Source organism: Podarcis erhardii (assembly GCF_964252035.2).
Source record: "Podarcis erhardii genome assembly, chromosome: 5".
NCBI lineage: Eukaryota > Metazoa > Chordata > Lepidosauria > Squamata > Lacertidae > Podarcis > Podarcis erhardii.
Genome location: NC_138509.1, coordinates 14,363,954 through 14,383,001, shown reverse-complemented (window position 1 = coordinate 14,383,001; position 19,048 = coordinate 14,363,954). Strand labels below are relative to the sequence as shown.

At 45.2% G+C, this 19,048-nt stretch overlaps 2 protein-coding genes across 11 annotated transcripts in view; one reads left to right on the top strand and one right to left on the bottom strand.

Annotated features, from left to right (window-relative positions):
* The window catches only part of PITX3 (paired like homeodomain 3), a gene marked incomplete at its 5' end in the record, with an annotated part of 29,390 nt that extends 26,645 nt beyond the window's left edge, over positions 1-2,745 (bottom strand). Inside the window, one exon of one of the 3 annotated variants that reach the window (XM_081864399.1) lies at positions 2,477-2,745. In XM_081864399.1, the coding sequence (XP_081720525.1) occupies positions 2,477-2,745 (269 nt within the window). Of the gene's footprint in view, positions 1-2,304; positions 2,374-2,476 lie in introns of those variants that run through there. The other 2 variants (XM_081864400.1, XM_081864401.1) reach the window with 2 other exon arrangements.
* Positions 2,746-5,932: 3,187 nt separating this feature from the next.
* The window catches only part of GBF1 (golgi brefeldin A resistant guanine nucleotide exchange factor 1), an 81,295-nt gene continuing 68,179 nt past the window's right edge, over positions 5,933-19,048 (top strand). For 5 of the 8 annotated variants that reach the window (XM_081864184.1, XM_081864185.1, XM_081864183.1 and 2 more), the window contains exons 1-3: positions 5,933-6,161; positions 11,105-11,210; positions 13,146-13,212. In XM_081864184.1, coding sequence (XP_081720310.1) covers positions 6,088-6,161; positions 11,105-11,210; positions 13,146-13,212 — 247 coding nt within the window. In that variant the 5' untranslated portion in view covers positions 5,933-6,087. The remainder of the gene's footprint in view (positions 6,162-11,104; positions 11,211-13,145; positions 13,213-19,048) is intronic. The other 3 variants (XM_081864189.1, XM_081864188.1, XM_081864186.1) reach the window with 1 other exon arrangement.

Here is a 19,048-nt window from a genome sequence, read left to right as displayed (position 1 = left end):
CCACGTCGGGGCGGTCGGCAGCTGCAAGCCAGCTGCCCCTTTTCTCGGCCGCGCTGTCCCCGCAAAACCAGGGGGAGTTGGTGAGGAGGCGCCACCACCGAACTGTGGATCGGGACCACCAGGTGCTCCTCCAGCTCCCTCCGCCGGGGAGAAAGGGTTGCAAAGCGTTAGCCGCGAATCGCGCCAGATCACGCGCGGGGAATCATTAAATTGGAGAGATTGGAGAGTTTAGAAGGGATCCGGGGGGGTCATCCAATCTAACCCGCTGCAACGAATGAGAGCGGGGGTGGGTCGGTGGGTGGGAGTCGGGGTGGTACGTCAAAGGGGCCGCCTCTTAATCCTGCCACCGTTCCGCCGCTCTCGCTGAACTTGCGCGGAGTGCAACGTGCGTAACTGACTCCTTTCTTTCTTTACCCAGATCCACTCTTGGGAGAACCGATTGCGGCCCAAACGGCTCCCCGCCCCCGATCCCGATCCGAAGCGAGGCAGCGGGGCTGCTCCCTGGTTTGTCTTGAGCTGGGCGGCCAGAAGGCGTCTAAGCATCGCCGCCACTGCGCACACGCGGTTCTGTGGTTGCGCCCCGATGGCAGCTACTAAGACAGAGAGCAGGCGACGGCTTTCCGCCTTCTGAATGCTATGGTGCTTTCTTACGGTGTTTTATATGCAAAAGTCTGCGCAACAGAAGCGAGCAAGGAATTGCGGAAAAACGATTAGGCAGCAGGGGCCGGCCTCCCCTTGCCCCCCTTCCCAACGCACAGCGTGGGGAGATGGGTGGCGACGTGGGGGGAGTCCAGCTTGTGCGGGAATAGTCCGCCGAGTATTTGGCGTTTTCAGCCCAGATTAGATGCTGAGCTTTTCTTACCCGAGTCACAGTTTGCTTGTGGCACCGACTTAGCAATGCCTGCTGGTTTTTGATCATATGGGATGGGGGGAGTCATTTGTAAAGAGCACAATGTCCCCGCACTGGTGATCAAATGCCAATTAAGCCCTGATAAACTAAAACCACACAGTAACTTCTGCACAATATTCGGGGGGGGGGAAGGGTTATTATGGACATATTTTTAATTGCGGTTTTACTATGGACATAAAACTTTGCATACCGTTGCATTCCGAGTAAGAAAACACGTAAAAACTGAAAAGGTACTTTGGTGTCACGAATGTGCAAATTACTACATTCTATCTTGTTGAATTATAATTGCGAATATTTAAAATTAACGGACAAACGTATTGATATTGTGGTTTATTTAGATGCATTTACATCTTCCTAGTCGCCGTGGTTTTCATTCCGAAGAAAGTCAGGATGCAATATGTTTTTTGAACAATTTTACTGTTAAATTAATTTTGATTTGGTCTTTGAAAAACATTGTCTTCTGTAAGTAATGTTAAATTCTAAATAGAAACTTGAGTAGAGAAAATAGTCCCAAAACTATTAATCAATAACTATTAATAAAGTAACTGAATTAATAAGGTGACATTAACATGCATTTGGGTTTGTTTTTCGTTTGCGGCTTTCCTTTTTGCAGCGGTTTGCGGTTTAATAATCCTTCTTCTCTGAAGGGTCTCCTTCCTAGGCAAAATCCATTTTTTATTTTCGTGAGGACAGATTTTAACCAAAGTTAAAATAGACTAGTCCTGCTGATAAGGAGCCGTATTTGCCAGCAAAAAGCGGAGAAAAATTAAACAAGGGTTCCCAAGGGGGAGACTGAATATCTCCTCTTCTGGGAACCTGCATGATCCCTCCGGTTGTAAACAGAAGCACGGTCCTTACATAAATATCATTTGTCTATCTGTCCAAAAGCCGACGGACTTTCCCTGCGCCATTTCGCTTCCTCTCTCTTCCCCCTCTCTTTCTCACAAACCCGCAAGCTTGGTTTTAGCAAACCGTTACCTTACAAAAGAAATCCCGGCTCATAATTTTGCGCGTCTACAAGCACCGCTTTTTCGACTCTGTGCGGAAACTAAAGCGGCGTCTGGGTTGCAGTTCAGAAAGCAGAGTTTATCTGAGTCGGAGGGATCGCCTCGCCCAGGCGCCTCGACTGTGCCCTAGCCACCGGATCAACTCACCCTCGGGTTCCCGAGCCCCGTCCGTCAGTGCCTAGGAGCACTTCGTGAAGCCTCGACGGCAACCAGAGCCAGTGCGCTGCCGGGGAACCGCGGAGTGGGGGACTTTCCACGACTGCAGAAAATCACGCCCGGCCCACCGGCTGCGGCCGGGGGAGGCTGAGCAGAAGAAAGACCGGCCGCCCTCCACCACAGGCTCGACGGGAAGGCCGGGACCAAACAAAGGACAAGATGCGCCCTCACCTTCCCAACAGCAGCTGGCAGAATAAGCATCACCACACGCGGCGGCAGCAAGGCAAGGGGCGCGCAATGCAAGCCGTCGGGCACACCCAGCCTTGTCCCGGCACCCCGCCCCGCTATCGCCTGTCTCCGTTCCCTTGCGCCCCGGGGAGAAGCCGGCGCAGCGACCACTTACAGCGCGCGGCGTCCGTGCGCCCGGAAAGAGCCGTCGGCTGTCCTCGCCTCGCCTCCGCGCCAGCCTTCGGGGCTGCCCAGCTCCGGCTCCGCTCGTCGTAAGTCCCTGCGGAGTAGTGCTGCCGAGCTGCGTGCGCTTGGCCGCAGCCTGCTGGAGGAGGGTCCCGCCGTCGAGTGCGTCCCCTTTGCGGGGGCAATCGGCTTTAAGGATGAGGCCATCGGCGCCCCCAGGCAGCTGCCATCGGGCAGCGCGCGCCTAGCCCGCCCCATTCGCAGCCGCGCGGCTGGCCAAGCGCCCCCCGCCCCCTTCCCCGGCTAGGCGAGGCGTCGTCGGGCCCCGCCCTTGCCAGACTCTGGCGCTTCCCCGGCCCGCCCCCTCGGAGGCCCGCTTGTGGGCAGCGGCTGGCCCGCTCCCTCTGGCGAGGAAGGAGGGGTTGCAGTGGCATCGGCTTACCAAGGCCTCCAGGTGACAAGGAAGGTCCCGGCAGGAAAGTCGGGCGTCCCCTGGGGCTTCTCTGGAGCACCCAAAGACCAGAGAGTTAGGGAAGGGGAGGTAAAAGCAGGCATGACTGGCAACCTTTTAAACAGTGAACATGACAATCAGTGCCGGAGTTATGTACTGTATAAGCTAAGTAGGCTGAAGCCTAGGGCTGCTAAATCTAGGGGGCCTCCCCAGCGGGCAGTCTCCCCTCTCCTAAAATTGCAAACCCAAGACTTCATGCTAGGGCAGGGCAACTTGGGCCTCTAAGTCTAGGGGGCCTCACCAGCCTGCCCGCTCCCCAGTGCTGCAGTCTCCCCCTCCCAAAATTGTAAACCCAAGACTTCATGCAAGGGCAGGGCAACTCAGGCCCAGCAACTATGAGACTCAGGGCTAGCCAGTGACACTCAGTTTGAAACAGTGGGGCGCAACTTGCATATTTTTTTTTGGGTAGGGCACCAGTTCACAGCCAAAGTCTGCAAAACTTTATATCTTATAGATCTAAATAAAATCCATCTAGATTGCCCTGGTGCAGGGGCCCCCTTAGGAGCGGCCCGTGGGGCCTAATTTGGCCCAATTGCTCCAATTACCTTAAGGTCAGCACTGATGAGACTGTGCAGGGGTTGGACTGACAAGTCCTGCACCTTCTAAGTCTCTGGTGTCACCATTCAGAGTACAAGACTCAAGGACTCATTATGGAAATAAAGGGGGGCACTTATTGGAAATCAGTTTTGTCACTATCCCCCCCCAAACCCCGAGATAATGAGCCCAGCTACATTTCATTCACAGTTGCATAAGCACCACACTACAGCATGGCCATAAACTTGTACATTCAATCGCTAAAATATACACCCAATATGTAGCAATGGAGATTTATGTTACTGCTTTATGAATGAACACTGTGTGTTATGAATGGACTCTGTATTTTGTGGATTATTTAAGAGCCACCAATAGGGAGCTCTAGAATCTGACAGCTAACTAATAAGGTACTACCAAACAGCGACCCCTATTGCTGAAAGCAGGTAACCAACAGGGAATGCTTTAGCTCAGCCTTTGCATTGTAGACTGAACACCCGCTGCTGTGCAGATAATGGAGAAAACTCGTAAATTGTATCCCTTCTGGCATCCTGGCCAATTCTATTATGCTGGTGTAAACCCTGGTGCACCAGAAGCTCAGAACAGCAGCAAATAAAATCCGCTCATACGCTAGCAACTGATAAGACTTGTCAACCAGTTCTTCCAAAGTCTTCCTAAATCATAAAGCTCCAAAATACAGGCCAAAAGAGAGCAGGTCTGGGAAGAGCAAGGCATACAATGGGCACCACCAGTGAAAAGGCCCTCTCTGTGTAGCTCCTGCCCTGTCATTTGATAGGGTGCCCACTTGCCCTCCTTCTTGACATGGAATGCTCTCTATTGGAGTCTCCAGGTCCAGTACGAAAGCCATAAGAAGGGAGAGCAGGGACCTTGAAGTTCCCAACAGCTGTTAATCAAGCAAGCAAGCACAGAGGTCATAGATGTCACAGTCAGGATGCCTATGTCCTGGCCAGGCCTGCACCCAATCTTGTTTTTGTACAATCTTGTTTGTTCTCAGTAACCAAAATTATATTATCAACATATACAATCAGAAAGTTGTTCTCCTTCATTTGCAAGGAATTGTACAAAACAAAGTGGCACTAATAAGGAAAAGTTCCAGGGTGGCAACAGAAAGCAAACTAAAAATGCTTTTGCAGTTCATCAAAACTATCCAGCAATATCAGGTTATAGGAAAACTGGTGCTATTAACAGTAATCCTTCTAGTTAGTTAATTGGTTCGACAATTTCCATGCACATGATGTGTGAGGCCAAGAGTTAAATGATAACTAATCAGAGGCAGCTACAGGAGAGCTATGAGATTCAGGTGAGGGTCAGATGCCTTGGCAATCTCAGCAGGTATATAAGAGGACGACCCGGCCTGCGGCCTGTGTGTGGTCAGCTTCCATTCTGTCCTCTGCACGTATGCACTGTTGCGATACTCCCCCCGCCTCAGTTCATAGTTTTATTGTTCTATCCAAAGGTCATGACAAGGTTGTAGCAATAGCATTACCATGACTAATACAGAACACATTTCCATAATAAGTCAACATCCATGACACCAACCATCTTATATGTAGCTTGATTTTAGATTAAAAACCTCTGACTGACCACAAGTATTTTAAAAGGTTTCTGTTGCATCATTGCCTCCCTAGAAGGGTTCAGTGCAGGTAAGAGCAATTCTTTATTCTGCTAATGTTAATTTGTTTTAGCATTTTAACTTTTGCATGTTTTTGAGTAAGGTTGTACTTATTTCTGTGTTGCAGGGGGTTGGACTGGATGACCCTTGGATCTCTTCCAAGTCTACAATTCTATGATTTATCTTGATTTTATTGTTTTAGGTTTTTATTAATCCGCTTTGAGTTTGTATTTTTATGTAATAAAGCATAAAATTCAGTGTAACTAACACATGACAAGGTAAAAATGTAGTAGTGCAGTTGCCGGCGATGCATTTCCTTATTTTGTTTTTTTGGGTGGTAATTTTTGGGAGAGATCAAAACACACACACCCAAAAGCACCACACCAATGAGTTGCGAGTTTGACCATTCACACGCTCCCGCAGCCCAGAAATGACAAGCTGCCCCCCATAATGCACAGCAAATCTTCGCTCTGCAGTGCAATCACACTTGATTCTCTCTCTCCGGGGAGGCTGCTCACCTATCCGGAGGGTTGGCTTTTCCTTTCCTTTCTCTTTCCCACGCAGCTATTGGCAACTAGCGATGCCAATATCGCCAAGCCTTTCTCCTAATTGGCTTTCTCGCTAGGGGGGCGGCGGCGGAAGGGTTTCTCCTTCCCGCCTCCCCGCCAACCTCCCTCGGAATGAGCCGATGCCATTGGGCGGCGGGTGTCCTGTCACCTCAGGTGCTGGTTTCGATTGGCCGAGGTCCCTCCCCGTCCCCGGCAGTAAACCGCGCAGCAAGCTAGGCTGCGCCCTTGTTTCCACGTCAGTGAGAGAGAAGCGAAGAGGGGAGAGGAGCCGGTTCCTGCCGTTCCTCAGGGCGGCTGCCTTTCTCGGAGCTAGCGGGCTTTCCGGAGCGGGCCGCCGCCGGTCCGGCTCCCCGGCAATGCCGAGAGGCCCTCCGACGCCTCAGCAACTGCCCTCAGGCGCCGCCATTTTGGATGCCGGTTGGATGGAGGGGTGAGTGAGTGAGCCAGCCAGACATTCCCAGCTGCCCGGCCCGCAGTCGGGCTTTGCCTGCTGAGGGAGCCGGGGGCGTTTGGGCCGCGGGGCCTGCCTGTCCTTCGTGTGGGGGGGCCGGCAAGGGCCCGAAGGTGGTGTCCGGCCCAGGCGGCTCGCGAAGGCCGCGGTTTCCCTCTCTCGGCAGGCAAAGTGCAGCAAGGGACCGCTTGACCTTCCGGCCGAGATTATGACTGTGGTTGTTATGGTTCTGTATTTACTTATACCCCGCCTGACGGGACTCGAGGCGGCTTGCAGATAAAAACAAGAACCGCTACAAAAGAAGGGGGGAAAAAAAATAAGCATCGAAATAAGCAGCGTCCAATCGAAAGTGGGGCCTCAGCTCCTGTTGGACTGCAACTCCCATCACCCCCTGACCTGCTAGCTAGGGACTTTGGGAGTTGTAGTCCAACAGCTGCTGGAGACAGGGGTGCCAACTTGAATAAAATATTGGGGGGGGGGAGGGGGTAAGTCCCGCCCCACAGAATTGATCACATGCCATGGTGCACACACGTTATTTGAATGGCAATGCACATCAAATTTGTGGGGACCCGACCCCCTCAAATATTTTATTTTTTTTAGGGCGGCGGGTGAGGAGTTGGTTCCTATGGCTGGAGACCCCATGGAATTGAAAACTGCATACCTATCTAAGCTCTGTTTTAAAACATAACCAATAAACTCCATAAAAACAGCACGGCACCAGTCATTACAATAAGAGGCAGCGCTGACACCTTTAATTAAAAGCAGGCGTTCCCAAACGCCTGTTGGAGTAAGATAGGTCTTCTTCACCTGCTGGTTGGGAGGGCAGCAAGGCGGGAGATGGTCCGGAGGAAGGGAGTTCTGAAGTTTCCTGGGAGCTGCCACCACCTATAAGGCCCTCTCTTGTGACCCCATCAGGTGTTTCTGTTGAGGGTGGTGGGACCGAGAGAAGGGCCTTCCCCCAAAGATCTCAGAGTCCTGTGCAGCTTCCCATGAGGGAATAAGATCCTCCCGCACCCTTGGGGCACCTGAGCTGAGGTGTTTGGTGATTCTTTGTGAGCTGGCCCAGTTCTGGCAGTCCAGCTGCTGCTTCTGGGGTGCCCTAAAAAGCATCAATGAAGGCCTTTGTTGGTGAAGGCAGTGTGCACTTTGCAAAGCAGAATGCCTGAGACTGTACCCTCAGCTTCTCTGGTTAAAAGATCTGTGACAGCAGGGCTATAAAAACATTGTTTGCCCAAGGATCTGGCCATTGGCTTGATTTTGGGACAAGCTTCAGGGTTGGGGAGGGATAGGTAAAACCCTGCCTGCTAGGGTCTGGGCACACGCTAAATTTCATTAGGTGTTGTGAATAGTTTTGAAGGAAGTGAACATATTTTAATTTGTGCTAGGTGCTTGGGAAGACCCAACAGCCTGGGGCATGCAGTTTAATGTGAGAGGAATGAGGCTTGTCAAGTACAGAGGATTTGGGGGTGAGGGACAGTATCTCAGGTAGTCTGATTTGCACTTTTGGATGGGAGGCAGCATTAGGGTTTAGAGTTATCTCTGGTCTTCTTAGCCCTTTGCATGAATGCAGAGATCTTACCATCACCCCAGAGTATTCCAGAGGAGTCCTGGGTGGAGTGATGCCATATGTCTAGCACAATTTTGCATTTAGGTGGATGGAATATCAATGACAGGGAGCACACTGCATCTCATCCTTGCCATTGACACTCCAAGTGACTTAGGTGTTGAGGGTATGGATGTTGGCTCAGTGACCTTCCCAGCTTGCCCAGGTGGGCCTGGGCTGGTTCTCATAAGGCACTGCTTTATATATTTACACACTTTAAAATATGGCTGCAAACACACCTTCAAATTTGGCCGTAAGTGCTATTGGAACATAGGGGAAGAACAGATCTGTAAATTGTCTGCTGGAAGTCAAAGAACTGGGTGTCAGTATGAATGTGGAAGTACCCAGAACTGGCATTTGGGGCCTGTATACATGCCTCGTGTCCATATAGTGTTCTTCGTTTTTGAGTAGATTCCATGTGACACACAAACATGCCAACTCTGCCATCTTTCCAAAGACTAGTAGATTCAACTTGTCCTCATTACTTTTTGATACATTACTGTGTGACTTGAACAGAGCTTCCTCAAACCTGATTTGTTGGAGGTTGAGTAGTTGTAATTTTGATTTTTGAAGTTGGGTAGAGTTGCAGCTTAGAGGAAATTGCAGCTACTTATGACTGTTGAATATATGCAATATGGGGTAGACACTGGATTACCTGAACACATGGACTGCACTACCCAAATGTGTATTTTTATGTGACAAGCAGAAGGGTTAGCTGTCATAATATATAGACCTCTTAAAGGTGGCTTTGACAGAAAGAGTTGAGCCCTGGAGCTACAAAAGTAGTGACCAATCTTTTTTGCAAGTGTGCCACAAGGAAAGCTTAAAGTATGAGAGAATGCCAGTTTTAACAAACACTGGCTGTGGTTTGGGCTCAAGTCTCCTGGACTGGGGAGCAGGCACTAGTGTACTTCAGCAGAGTTTGCTGTATGCTTAATTCCACAGTACCTCCAACTTACATTCAGGTATGATGTAAACTCCTGCTGCCCATGCCACTTGTGGATTCACCACAAATGCAGTATTTTATTTTTTCCAGAAGATTTGTATCCTGCACTTTTGCAGTGCATTCACATTGCTCATTTTACAATGCCATCTTACAGTATCATACTATCAACAATATAAGAATAAAACAATGTGAAAATGGAAAACAGTGCAGTAGATAAAAACCCTAAACAAGGTCCACCATGTGTCATCTGCCCAGCAAGATGAAAGCTTGCCAGGGGAGAAAGGTTTTCACTAGTTGGCAGAAATGGTACGGGAGGGGACCAACTTGACCTCATGTGTTCCATAATCCAGAAGGCCCTTTCTCTTGCCACAAACAATTGTGCCTCCATGATTAGTGCAGCCCAGATATAGGCCTCTCTACCAGATCTTAGGAATAGTAAATATCCAAAAACTTGCCAGTTCCTTGATTTTAATTTTATTTTAGGTTGGTTTTAATTGTGTTTTAACTGCATTTTATGCAAGCTGCATTGAGGGCATATACATAAAATTCTATTGGATTTGACTGGAACAATGAACAAAACAATGAAATTATTTTAATTTCATCCTCTGTCCTAAGATTTCTCTCATGGTATAACACTCAAGGGCCTATTTTCACCCTGGAATAAGGATGTCAAAATTTATATAATGAGTAGATAACTCAGATCTCTCTTGTTTGTTTCCTTATAGAATGTAGTAGATAAAGAAATATCAAATGCTGCTGATTCATTTTCAGTTTATTGCCTTTATACAGCTCATTACTCCATCCCGACACTGGTTCAAAACCAGAGCTGTGTCTTATTTAGATATAACAGAGAAGCAGTGCTTGGGATTGCTGACACTGTGTCCCAAAGATCCTGATGACTGCTCCCAACAGTTTATTTAGATGTTAAATAGTGTTGGGGACAGAAGAGTTCCTAGTGATATCTGAGAGTGCAGGTGTCTGGGCAGTGAGGTATGCTTACCCAGTGTTATTCCTTGAATCTTGTCCCGCAGATAGGAATCTAAGCATTGCAACACAGTACCCGCAAGTCGGATCTCATAAAGTTGGCCCAGGAGAATACCATGTTCAACGCTGTCAAAATCTGCAGAAATATCCAGCTAGAGTAACAGGGTTACTTACTCTCCCTTTGTCTGTTTCCTAGTAAAGGACATCCATCAGAACAACTAAAGCTGATTCAGTCCGAAAGCTTGGTCTGGAACCCTGTCTAAAATGGGTCTAGATAATTGGTTTCCTCCAAGTGTTTCTGAAGCGAGGCCATTACCCCACCCCACCCCTGTACAAGCACCTTATCCCTGAAGGGAGCATTTGTGATCAGCAGCAGTAATCGGGAATCTCAGGGTCCAGATTGGGCTTTTAAAGTAGGGACTGTACCACTGCCTCTTTCAAGGTGGTTAGCACTACACCACACATGCAGCGATCTATTCATCACATTCTACTTATCTCAATCTTCTGCCTTCTACCCCTTTTTCCTTTAGTCCTCTTCCATGGTAGCCCATCTCTGTGACTTTATCAGTGAGATGCCCACCAAGTGGTATGGAAATGTACCCTAGAAATTGGGGAAGGAGGCCTAGTCTAATGGGCAGGGTGTGCTTTTGGCTGCTTCCCAGATTGGTAGATATATCTGTGCTTTTCCAAATACTACACTGCTGCACAGATGTACTACTTGGATTGTTTCTCACTTCTGTGTGCATTTCTGCTCCTTTGCTTCCGGCTGTTAACCACTGGCAGGCTTTACTCCCTCTTTTTTTCTTTTTACAGTGCTCAGTTGATTGCCAGATTAGTTGTATGCCAAGTACTAACCCATATCTTTCCTGTAGTGGTTTACTTAGCACAATCTGTGGTTTGCTGGGTCTAGACTGTGAAGTCATGAGTCCTTTCCCCCCAGGTTTATAGTGCCTTTTTAGGGTTTTCTTGCTTTTGAAGTGCTAAAAGTTGTACGGTATCTTAAAAGAAATAGTGAAACTCTATATATATTGTACATGCTGACCCTCATTTCCCCAAAGCAAGTGAAAGAAGGAAGGAAGGCTTGACTCTGATTAAACCTTTTGGTTTGATGGGTTCAGTGTCTTGAAAATGTTGTGTTCTGATTTGTGAGCTGCCTTGGGGTCTCTCTGTGAGTTAAAATATAGGGTGGAATAGCTATTAATAAAAACATATAAAACAGACCGCACCAAGATAATTTAACTATTTCTCATTTCATGAAATATTTCTATCATTTTTTGCATCCAAAGAGTAGATTCTGGGACATACTTTCAAATTTCTTTTCCTGGTATGGAATAATAATGTTATTTTTTTTGTATTTGAATGGGTACTAATTTAGTTTCTCATTCCTAGGTCTGTCAGGATTGTGGATAAGAACATTTATATTATTCAAGGCGAAATCAATACAGTAGTAGGAGCCATAAAACGCAGTGCAAGATGGAGTACTCATACACATTTGGTAAGCTGCTGAGTGTTGCATGAAGTGAATCTTGAATCTGTCTAATATCAAACATATATGAGGAACTGAAATAGTTATTTGCTATATGTTTCTGTAGGCAGCTTTGATCTTCCATTTGTCTAATTCTAGTTAACAAAATAATTTGGAGTGTGGCATCTATTGTATAAGAGACTGAAAAGTGCTGAACTCTGGGACGGGGTACCAACAGGATATTGTGAGCCCACTCTACTGCACCCACATATTGGGAAAATAATGCTGGTCTAAATTTCAGGGTTTCTGAGCACTAGAATTGTGCAAAGTAGTATTATGGGTGCTACATTTTTATACACCCATTCATATAATACCTACTATTTGCATAGTTCATGCATCTGATAAAACAAGATCCTGCTTACAAAAAGTTTATGTAGAAACAAATGTGTTAGTCTTTAAGGTTCCACAGACTTCTTAGGTCTTTTTTATTTCATGTAGACTCTTGTAGCACTAAACACCCTCCTGGCAGTATCGCTACCCCCTTCGGGATTGATTGTTAAATTCTGTGTTGTTGGAGGGGTTGGTACAGTCTTTCCACACCTTTGAACTGGAATAAAGGGTTGTCACTTTCTGTTCTCAAATCCTGGTGCCTTGAACATTGTCTTTCAGAGCCTGTCTAAAATGCTTTCTCTCAAAAGCTTTAAAAATGCACACACCCATGTGATGTAATACTTCTGATCAAAGCTTTAAACTTCTGATAGGAGCAGTTTAAGAACTGAGAGACAATAATTTAAAGACAAAGTGCCTCTGAGTATGAAGTAAAGTTCAGAGAATATTGTAAAGAAATAATAAAAGTATACAAATTCCTCCCCAGCTTTATAACCTTCTGCTGTGGCAATTGGCAATTCCAGTACATTTTGCTGCCCAATGTGAAACTCAAATGAACATCCCATTTGAGATAGTCTAGGGATACGGAGTATGTTGTTGGACTACAGGTCCCATCGGCCCCAGCCAGCATGGGCAGTGGTCAGGTATGATGGGCGTTGTAGTCCAGCAACATCCAGAGGGCAACAGGGAGGGAAACCTATGACAGTCCATCATCTGGAGGTGGGCCACAGGTTACTCACAACTGTGTTTAGCCATTCATACTACTTATTCCATTCATTTCTTAAGGCTGCTGTAAATCTATGCATACTTATCAAGGAGTAAGTCCCATTGAACCCAGTGGGACTTCTGGGCAGGCCTACATAGGGTTGTTCTGCATACTCACCCACATCCCTGCTGACCTGGATATAGATGCATTGTGTGTAGCAGCTGAAATCCTTTTGGCAAAGGAACTGTGTGCTACCTCTGTGATCTTCCTCCTAACACCCATTTTGCACAAAGCAATCAAGCTGGATTAGCAGCTTGGTGGGAATGGGGTGGCATGCCGGTGCTGCTACTGTTGAACTGGCACAACAGGCGGTGGGCTAGCAAGCTGGCCGGAGCACGAGGCAACATGCTGAAACACTCATTCCCAGCAGTCAATGACCATGTATTACTAGTAGGGCTGGGTGATGTCAGGTTTTCAACATTGTGATGCATCACCAGCCAAACATCGCAATCTGGCGATACACCATGATGTTGAAATAACTAGCTGCATTGGCCTCAGCCAACAAGGCGGGGGATGAAACTCTTGCAGCTTTCACTGCAGGAGCTGAGACACTTTCACCCCAGTGCCTGGCGGACTGGGGACAACGCAGCTGGTTTGCATGTCTTCTGGGGTGCAAGAAGGCTCCTGCCCCCAGCTGAGTGAGCCCCAATTTTCCCCCTCTTGCACATGACTGGGAGAGACCTTGGGGCTTCTTTGAATAATGATCTCTTTAAGTGCTTATTGAAAGATGATATAAATATTTTCTCCCTCTTAGTGAGGAAGTTTTAACTTAGTCCAGTTCCTACTTAGTAACAACCTTTTCATGTGTTTAGGATGAAGACCGTGATCCTCTTTTGCACAGCTTCAGTGTTTTGAAAGAAGTGCTGAATAACATAACTGGTAAGCTGTTGTTGTTTTTTAAGTTAATATTGGGTATGTAGAGGATCAAGGCACATACCTAAATTCTGCAGAGACAGATTTATTGTTTTTTTAAATAGGGATATGGATTGTGTATCAGTACAGAACAGCCTTGCATTCACAGCTGGCACCAAGACTGTGGAATCTAGGTTGACTTTCAAACCATGCCTTCACAGTGCAGTGTACATAATAGGGTCAATACATAAATGAAGGGACATATATTAGGTGTTTTGGCACTTGATTTTCATTGGTTAGAAACAGAGTGTCTTGCCCTCCATTTCCCTGACCATGCTTTCTTCTGTCTTCAGTTGTGGATGTGACAATAGCCAAACTAATGACATACAAGCACACAGGAGGAAAGTGATGCCAGAAGATTGGCGGGGGCTGGTTGTTGTGTGTGCGTGCCAGCTGTATGGTTTGGGGCTGAGGGATGATAAAATATTTTCTTCACAAATCTCCTGATTAAAATCTAGATGACTCTTTCATACTTTGTGCTAGGAAAATACTCAGAGTTTTGGTTTAGACTTTCTGCCATGATGCATACATTGGACTAATGTGCATTTGTGGAATCAGTAGTTAAGTTTCCTGATATTCATATCACTTGTGAAAAGACCATGCCAGCCTTCATGTCTCCTGTGTGTGGGTTAATTCTGTCATGTAGCACTGACTGGAAATCCTTCCTAGGTGTTCTTGGGAGCAGACTTGATCCTAGGCAGGGTATTGGTGGGCCCTGATGGCATGTTGTGCTATTGTCAGAGACCTCCACTTTCAAGAGGCAACACAGGGGCAGAGTTCAACTCTTACTTGAATTCGGTTTCAACATTTCTTCATTAAGTTACAGAAGCAATGACTTTCATATTCAAATTTATTCAAGCAGTAATCTTTGACATTTGAGTTAGCTTTTAGAACAGTTTTGCATTTATAGTAATATATATTCTGTATTTCCTCAGTCCCTACTGAGTTTGTTTTAATCTGTGCTGGATGCAAATTTCCAACTGCCTTGTCTCATTTCTTCTCGTGTTCCTCTTTCCTTCTCCCCTCTGTGGACTATGTTTGATCAGGTGTGGCAGGAATATCCTTTCTCAAGCTGCGCCCTTTATATTAGTCAATATTGCTCTTCTCTCCCTCCCGTTCTCTTCCATCTCCTCTGAGCTTTATCAGTTGACTTATAATTTTGGAATTCTCATTGGAGTCTGTAATACAGTTTGTTCATTATTTAAACAAAATCTGTTTAATGAGTAGAGAGGGGCAATGTAAATGTTAGGCATGTTGCAGTAGAGTACCTTTGTTCTCCTTGGAGTCTTTGCTTATTTAACTGTTTAGGAATGATGTATGGGGTGCCCTGATTTGGGAAAGAAGGTATACCATAGAGCCAACCTAGCCTAGGAATACAGTGTGAGTATCCGAACTCACCTATAGATTCAATACCTTGTGGCTTTGGATTTTTGTTTTTATCTTGGCTTAAGTTTCTTACCTGTACAAAGTGAAGGTGCAAGTAGAGATAATCTTTTAGCCCTATCCTTGTCTATATAACACTGTTTCTTTTAATTTTTGGTGCAGGAAGATGTGGTGGCCAATAAAACAATAGTTGAGTGATATCTCACATTGGCTACTTGCAGAAACATAAGTAACCTTCCTATTGATACATAATACAAATTTTGAAAAAAGAAGAAAACTTTTAAAGAACTTACCTGGCTTAAAAACTTTCCTTTTTTTAATTATTATTTTTTTAAAAAAATTAAAAGTTTAAAGTTTATGTGGGAAAATATTTGGGATTCTGAAAGAACATAAAATAAGATCATGATCACACTTACATAGGAGCTTGTCATGGCTAGTGCCGTTTCACAGATTTTAATTGTCCAAAGAAAGGCATAATTCTTCTTGTCCAAACTGGCACCTATTTACTGTTTGTCTTTGGTCAATTTACTTGCAATCTGAAATGAATGACCAGTCTTTGGGGCAACACTTCTTAACCCTTTACCCTCCACATGTCGCTGTACTGTAGTTCCCATCATCCCTGACCAATGGCCATCCTGGCTGGGGATGATGAGAGTTGTGAGTCGAACAACACCTGCAGGTCCACAGGTTCCCTAGGTAAAAAGAGCAGTCTGTCTTCCTTCCCATAAAACCTGTGTGTGTGTGTGTGTGTGTGTGTGTGTGTGTGTGTGAGAGAGAGAGAGAGAGAGAGAGAGAGAGAGAACTATCCTACCAGACTCATTTGGACTCAGCTGCATATCTCTCTTCCAATGACAAGGCTGAGCTGCAGAATGCTTGAAATAATGGGCAGTCTATGCAATCTAAGGAAAGACTGGGAATGAAAATGTATACAAAAGCATTTCTTTTTTAAGCTGACATACCTGTAACTTCTTCAAACCCAAATGGTTAACGATTTAGTGACCTTTGCATTTCATTTTGCACCAATCCTTAATTATTTAGCCTTTGGGCAGGAGAAAGTAAACAGAGGAAGATAATATTAATGTTGACTCTGAATCACTGTGGCAATTAGTGAGCCTCAATTAGGTGAGGATGACCTTACAAATCCTGTAGTGGACTAGAGGTGAATGGTGGGGTATTAGTAATATTTTAATAAAATAGTGAATAAAAAATGTGCTGTTATCTGTTGTGAGCTCAAAGTACTCACCATTGTGCGGAGCATGGGCAGCAAATATTTTTAAAAGGCAAGACATACTAGGTTTGCCATGCAGATCAGGTGCTTTGGTGTCTACTCCTGTGCTGGACCAAGTACCAAGGTGGGCATAGCTGGGAGAAACTAACCCCCTGACTTGCTCCTCACCCAGGTCTTGATTGTATATGCCAGGTCGGCATCCTTAACCCTGATTAAATTGTGGGTGAGGCAGATCTTAATATGGACTGACCTGGCATTTACAAACAGCATCTTGAGACCCAAATACATTGTTGGCACAGCCACAAGCAAGACTTTGGCTGGAAAAAGGGTCAGGACACAGGCTGAAACAGTCTGTGCCAGAGTCCAGACTTCAATCATATAAGTGAACATGAGAGAGGCAGACTTCAGATTTAGAACAAAAATCTTCATCTTTCCATTTCCAATGTGTCATATTTCCATTTTAATTCTAACTGCAAGGCCACAGAGGACCACATTTTAATTCTAACTGCAAGGCCACAGAAGTGGGATACAAATTAAAAACATAAATTTTAAAAAGTGAATCTTTAGATCACAACTACTGAAATTGCCATGTGCTTGTGTGAGGGAATGAAGAAGGAATGAAGAGAAATTATTGGAAGGCACTGTTCACCCCCTCAGAGTGCCTGCCTGCAATGTGTGTTTGAAGGCTTTGCGTCCAAGTGTTCTGCTAAAACCGTTAGTATGCATGGCTGTGCTTGGACAAGGCAAGCATGTTAGTTTGCCAGGCCTGTTCACTTCAGAAGTGAAGTAGTTTTTGCTGGAAAAGAAATGCTTGCTGCTGCCTTGTAATATAAACTCTCCAGGGCATTTGTTCCTTGGACCCAGTTCCACCCAGAAGTCATTCTTGTGCAGCATTTCTGCAGCACAATCACATTAGCAACAGATTTACTCTTTTATGTGTGAACAGGAAGAGCAAATAACTTTGGTTTCAATCTCTTATTTTTCTGACAATAAAAACTGGTCCTGTGGTCCAAAAAACTGAAACTTAAAAAATAAGGCAAGAGGTGTTAAGCATGGTCAAAATCCAGACAGGTTATAAATTATCTAGATTCTGTTTATAGGTTTTATAAATACAAAAACATTTGGGGTTTAGTTCAGAAGAAATATTATGTGGTAATGTTACATCTCTCTGTTTTTAGAGCCAATTAAGTGCATTTTCTGCAATGGGTAATGCACTGTCTTGACCAGTAGGAAGCAGACTATTCCAAATATCTTTCTGAAGGCTCTCTTTCAGCAGTCTCAGTCCTCAGATGTTTCACTGCCTCAGCAGTAGATGCTTTACTGTTGCTTAGAGGCAGTTTAAAAAAAAACTCAGTGGAAGAGCAGAAAGCCTGGTTTTCTTTTCCTGCCCTTTGGCTTGTCTCTGCCAGTCTTTTAGGAACTAAGCAGAGAGTGCTGAGTAAGTGCTTTGAGGTGAACTTTGATCATTTTTGTTCAGCTCTTATTTTTAAGTGAGCTGACCTAATATGTGGATTGCAATGCTGTTTTCCTTTGCTTTTTCCACTTTTCCAAATGTTAGATATAGTTAATCACCTCAAAAGAATGTATTAAAATGCATATTTAAATGTGGACAAACATTTATTTTATATTAAAATGCATTCAAAATGCATATTTTAGGTTAAATGTATATTAAAATATGATTTTTTTGTGGGTGAAAGTTTGCAGAATGATGCAGAAATGGGAAAGAATGGGCTTATGGCTGAACTCGGACACAGACGAGAAATAGACTAATCTGTCTATCTCTACTTTTTGATTTGCCCCACAATTGCCATTTCTACCTGATAAGGCCTCAGAAGAGTGTGGCCACTTTTTGCTGTTGTTGAGCTCTGGTAGTGACAAGGTAGTAACAGCATGGAATTTGGTACTGTCAGGTGGTGAAGCAGCTTGGAATTGGTGCTAGAGGCCCAGAAAGATGTGTGGTTCCTGTGATTATTGTGTGTTCCTTCTACCTTTTGGTCTTTGCATCGGTCTCATTTGTCTCTTCCTGGTATTGGTTTGAATTCCCACTTTAAAAAAATAAAATCATTTATTTATTGAGCTTAAGAATCACCCTCCTTGGACGATGTACAAAAAAAGGATAAGCAACAAAATTATATCAGTAATTAAAACAAAAGCAAAACTAAAACATTCATAACTTGACGGTAATTAAAAACATAACCCATGCACTGCTGTTCAAGGCAAACATTAACTTAACAGATTATAAAGACCTAGGTAAACAAATGTATTTGGTTGATGTCTAAATCCCAATAATGAAGGGGACAGACACATTTCCAGTGGGAAATTTGCAAAAGAGTTTTCTATGAGTCTGGTCACCATGAATCCTTGGGGCTATGAGGAGTGCCCTACCCAATTTTAAGGATCCAGTTGGCTGGTATTGGAGGTGGCACTCCTGTAGGTGCTTGGGCCCTGAAACAGAGGAAGCTGCCTTATACGATGGTCCATCTAGTTCAGTATTGGTTTCTGACAAGGAATCTCTCCCAGGATCTAACTGGAGATGCCTGGGGTTGAACCCAGGATCTTCTGCATACAAAGTTTGATGATATACTGAGTTATGGCCCTTCCCTGAGTTGTTTAGGGCTTGATAGACCAGCACCTTGAATTGGGCATGATGGAGTCCTGGGTGTCCCATTCTTGTCCCTGCAGGTTTTCAGGCCATCCCAAGTCCTCCAGGCACAGGCCAAGTGGTGTTTTAACCTCTTGTTTGATCTCTCTGATTCAGATCAGTCTGATTCAGGGGAATCCTCTCATACAGGAAGGGAGAAATTCCATAGAAATTCCGTTTTAGGCCCTTCTTCCCCAGCTTTAGTCCACATCTGTAAAGATAACAGTGCTTGACTTTGAGCCTCTTGAAACCCAAAAGCTGTAAGGGATTAGTATTTGCAAGAGCAGCTAGTTACCGTATTTTTCGTTCTATAAGACTCACCAGAGCATAAGACGAACCTAGTTTTTGGAGGAGGAAAACAAGAAAAAAAAATAATTCTGAATCTCAGAATCCACAACAACAAGAGGGATCGCTGCACAGTGAAAGCAGTGATCCCTCTTGCTGTTCTGGCTTCTGGGATAGCTGCACAGCCTGCATTCACTCCATAAGACGCACACACATTTCCCCATGCTTTTTAGGAGGGAAAAAGTGAGTCTTATAGAGCAAAAAAT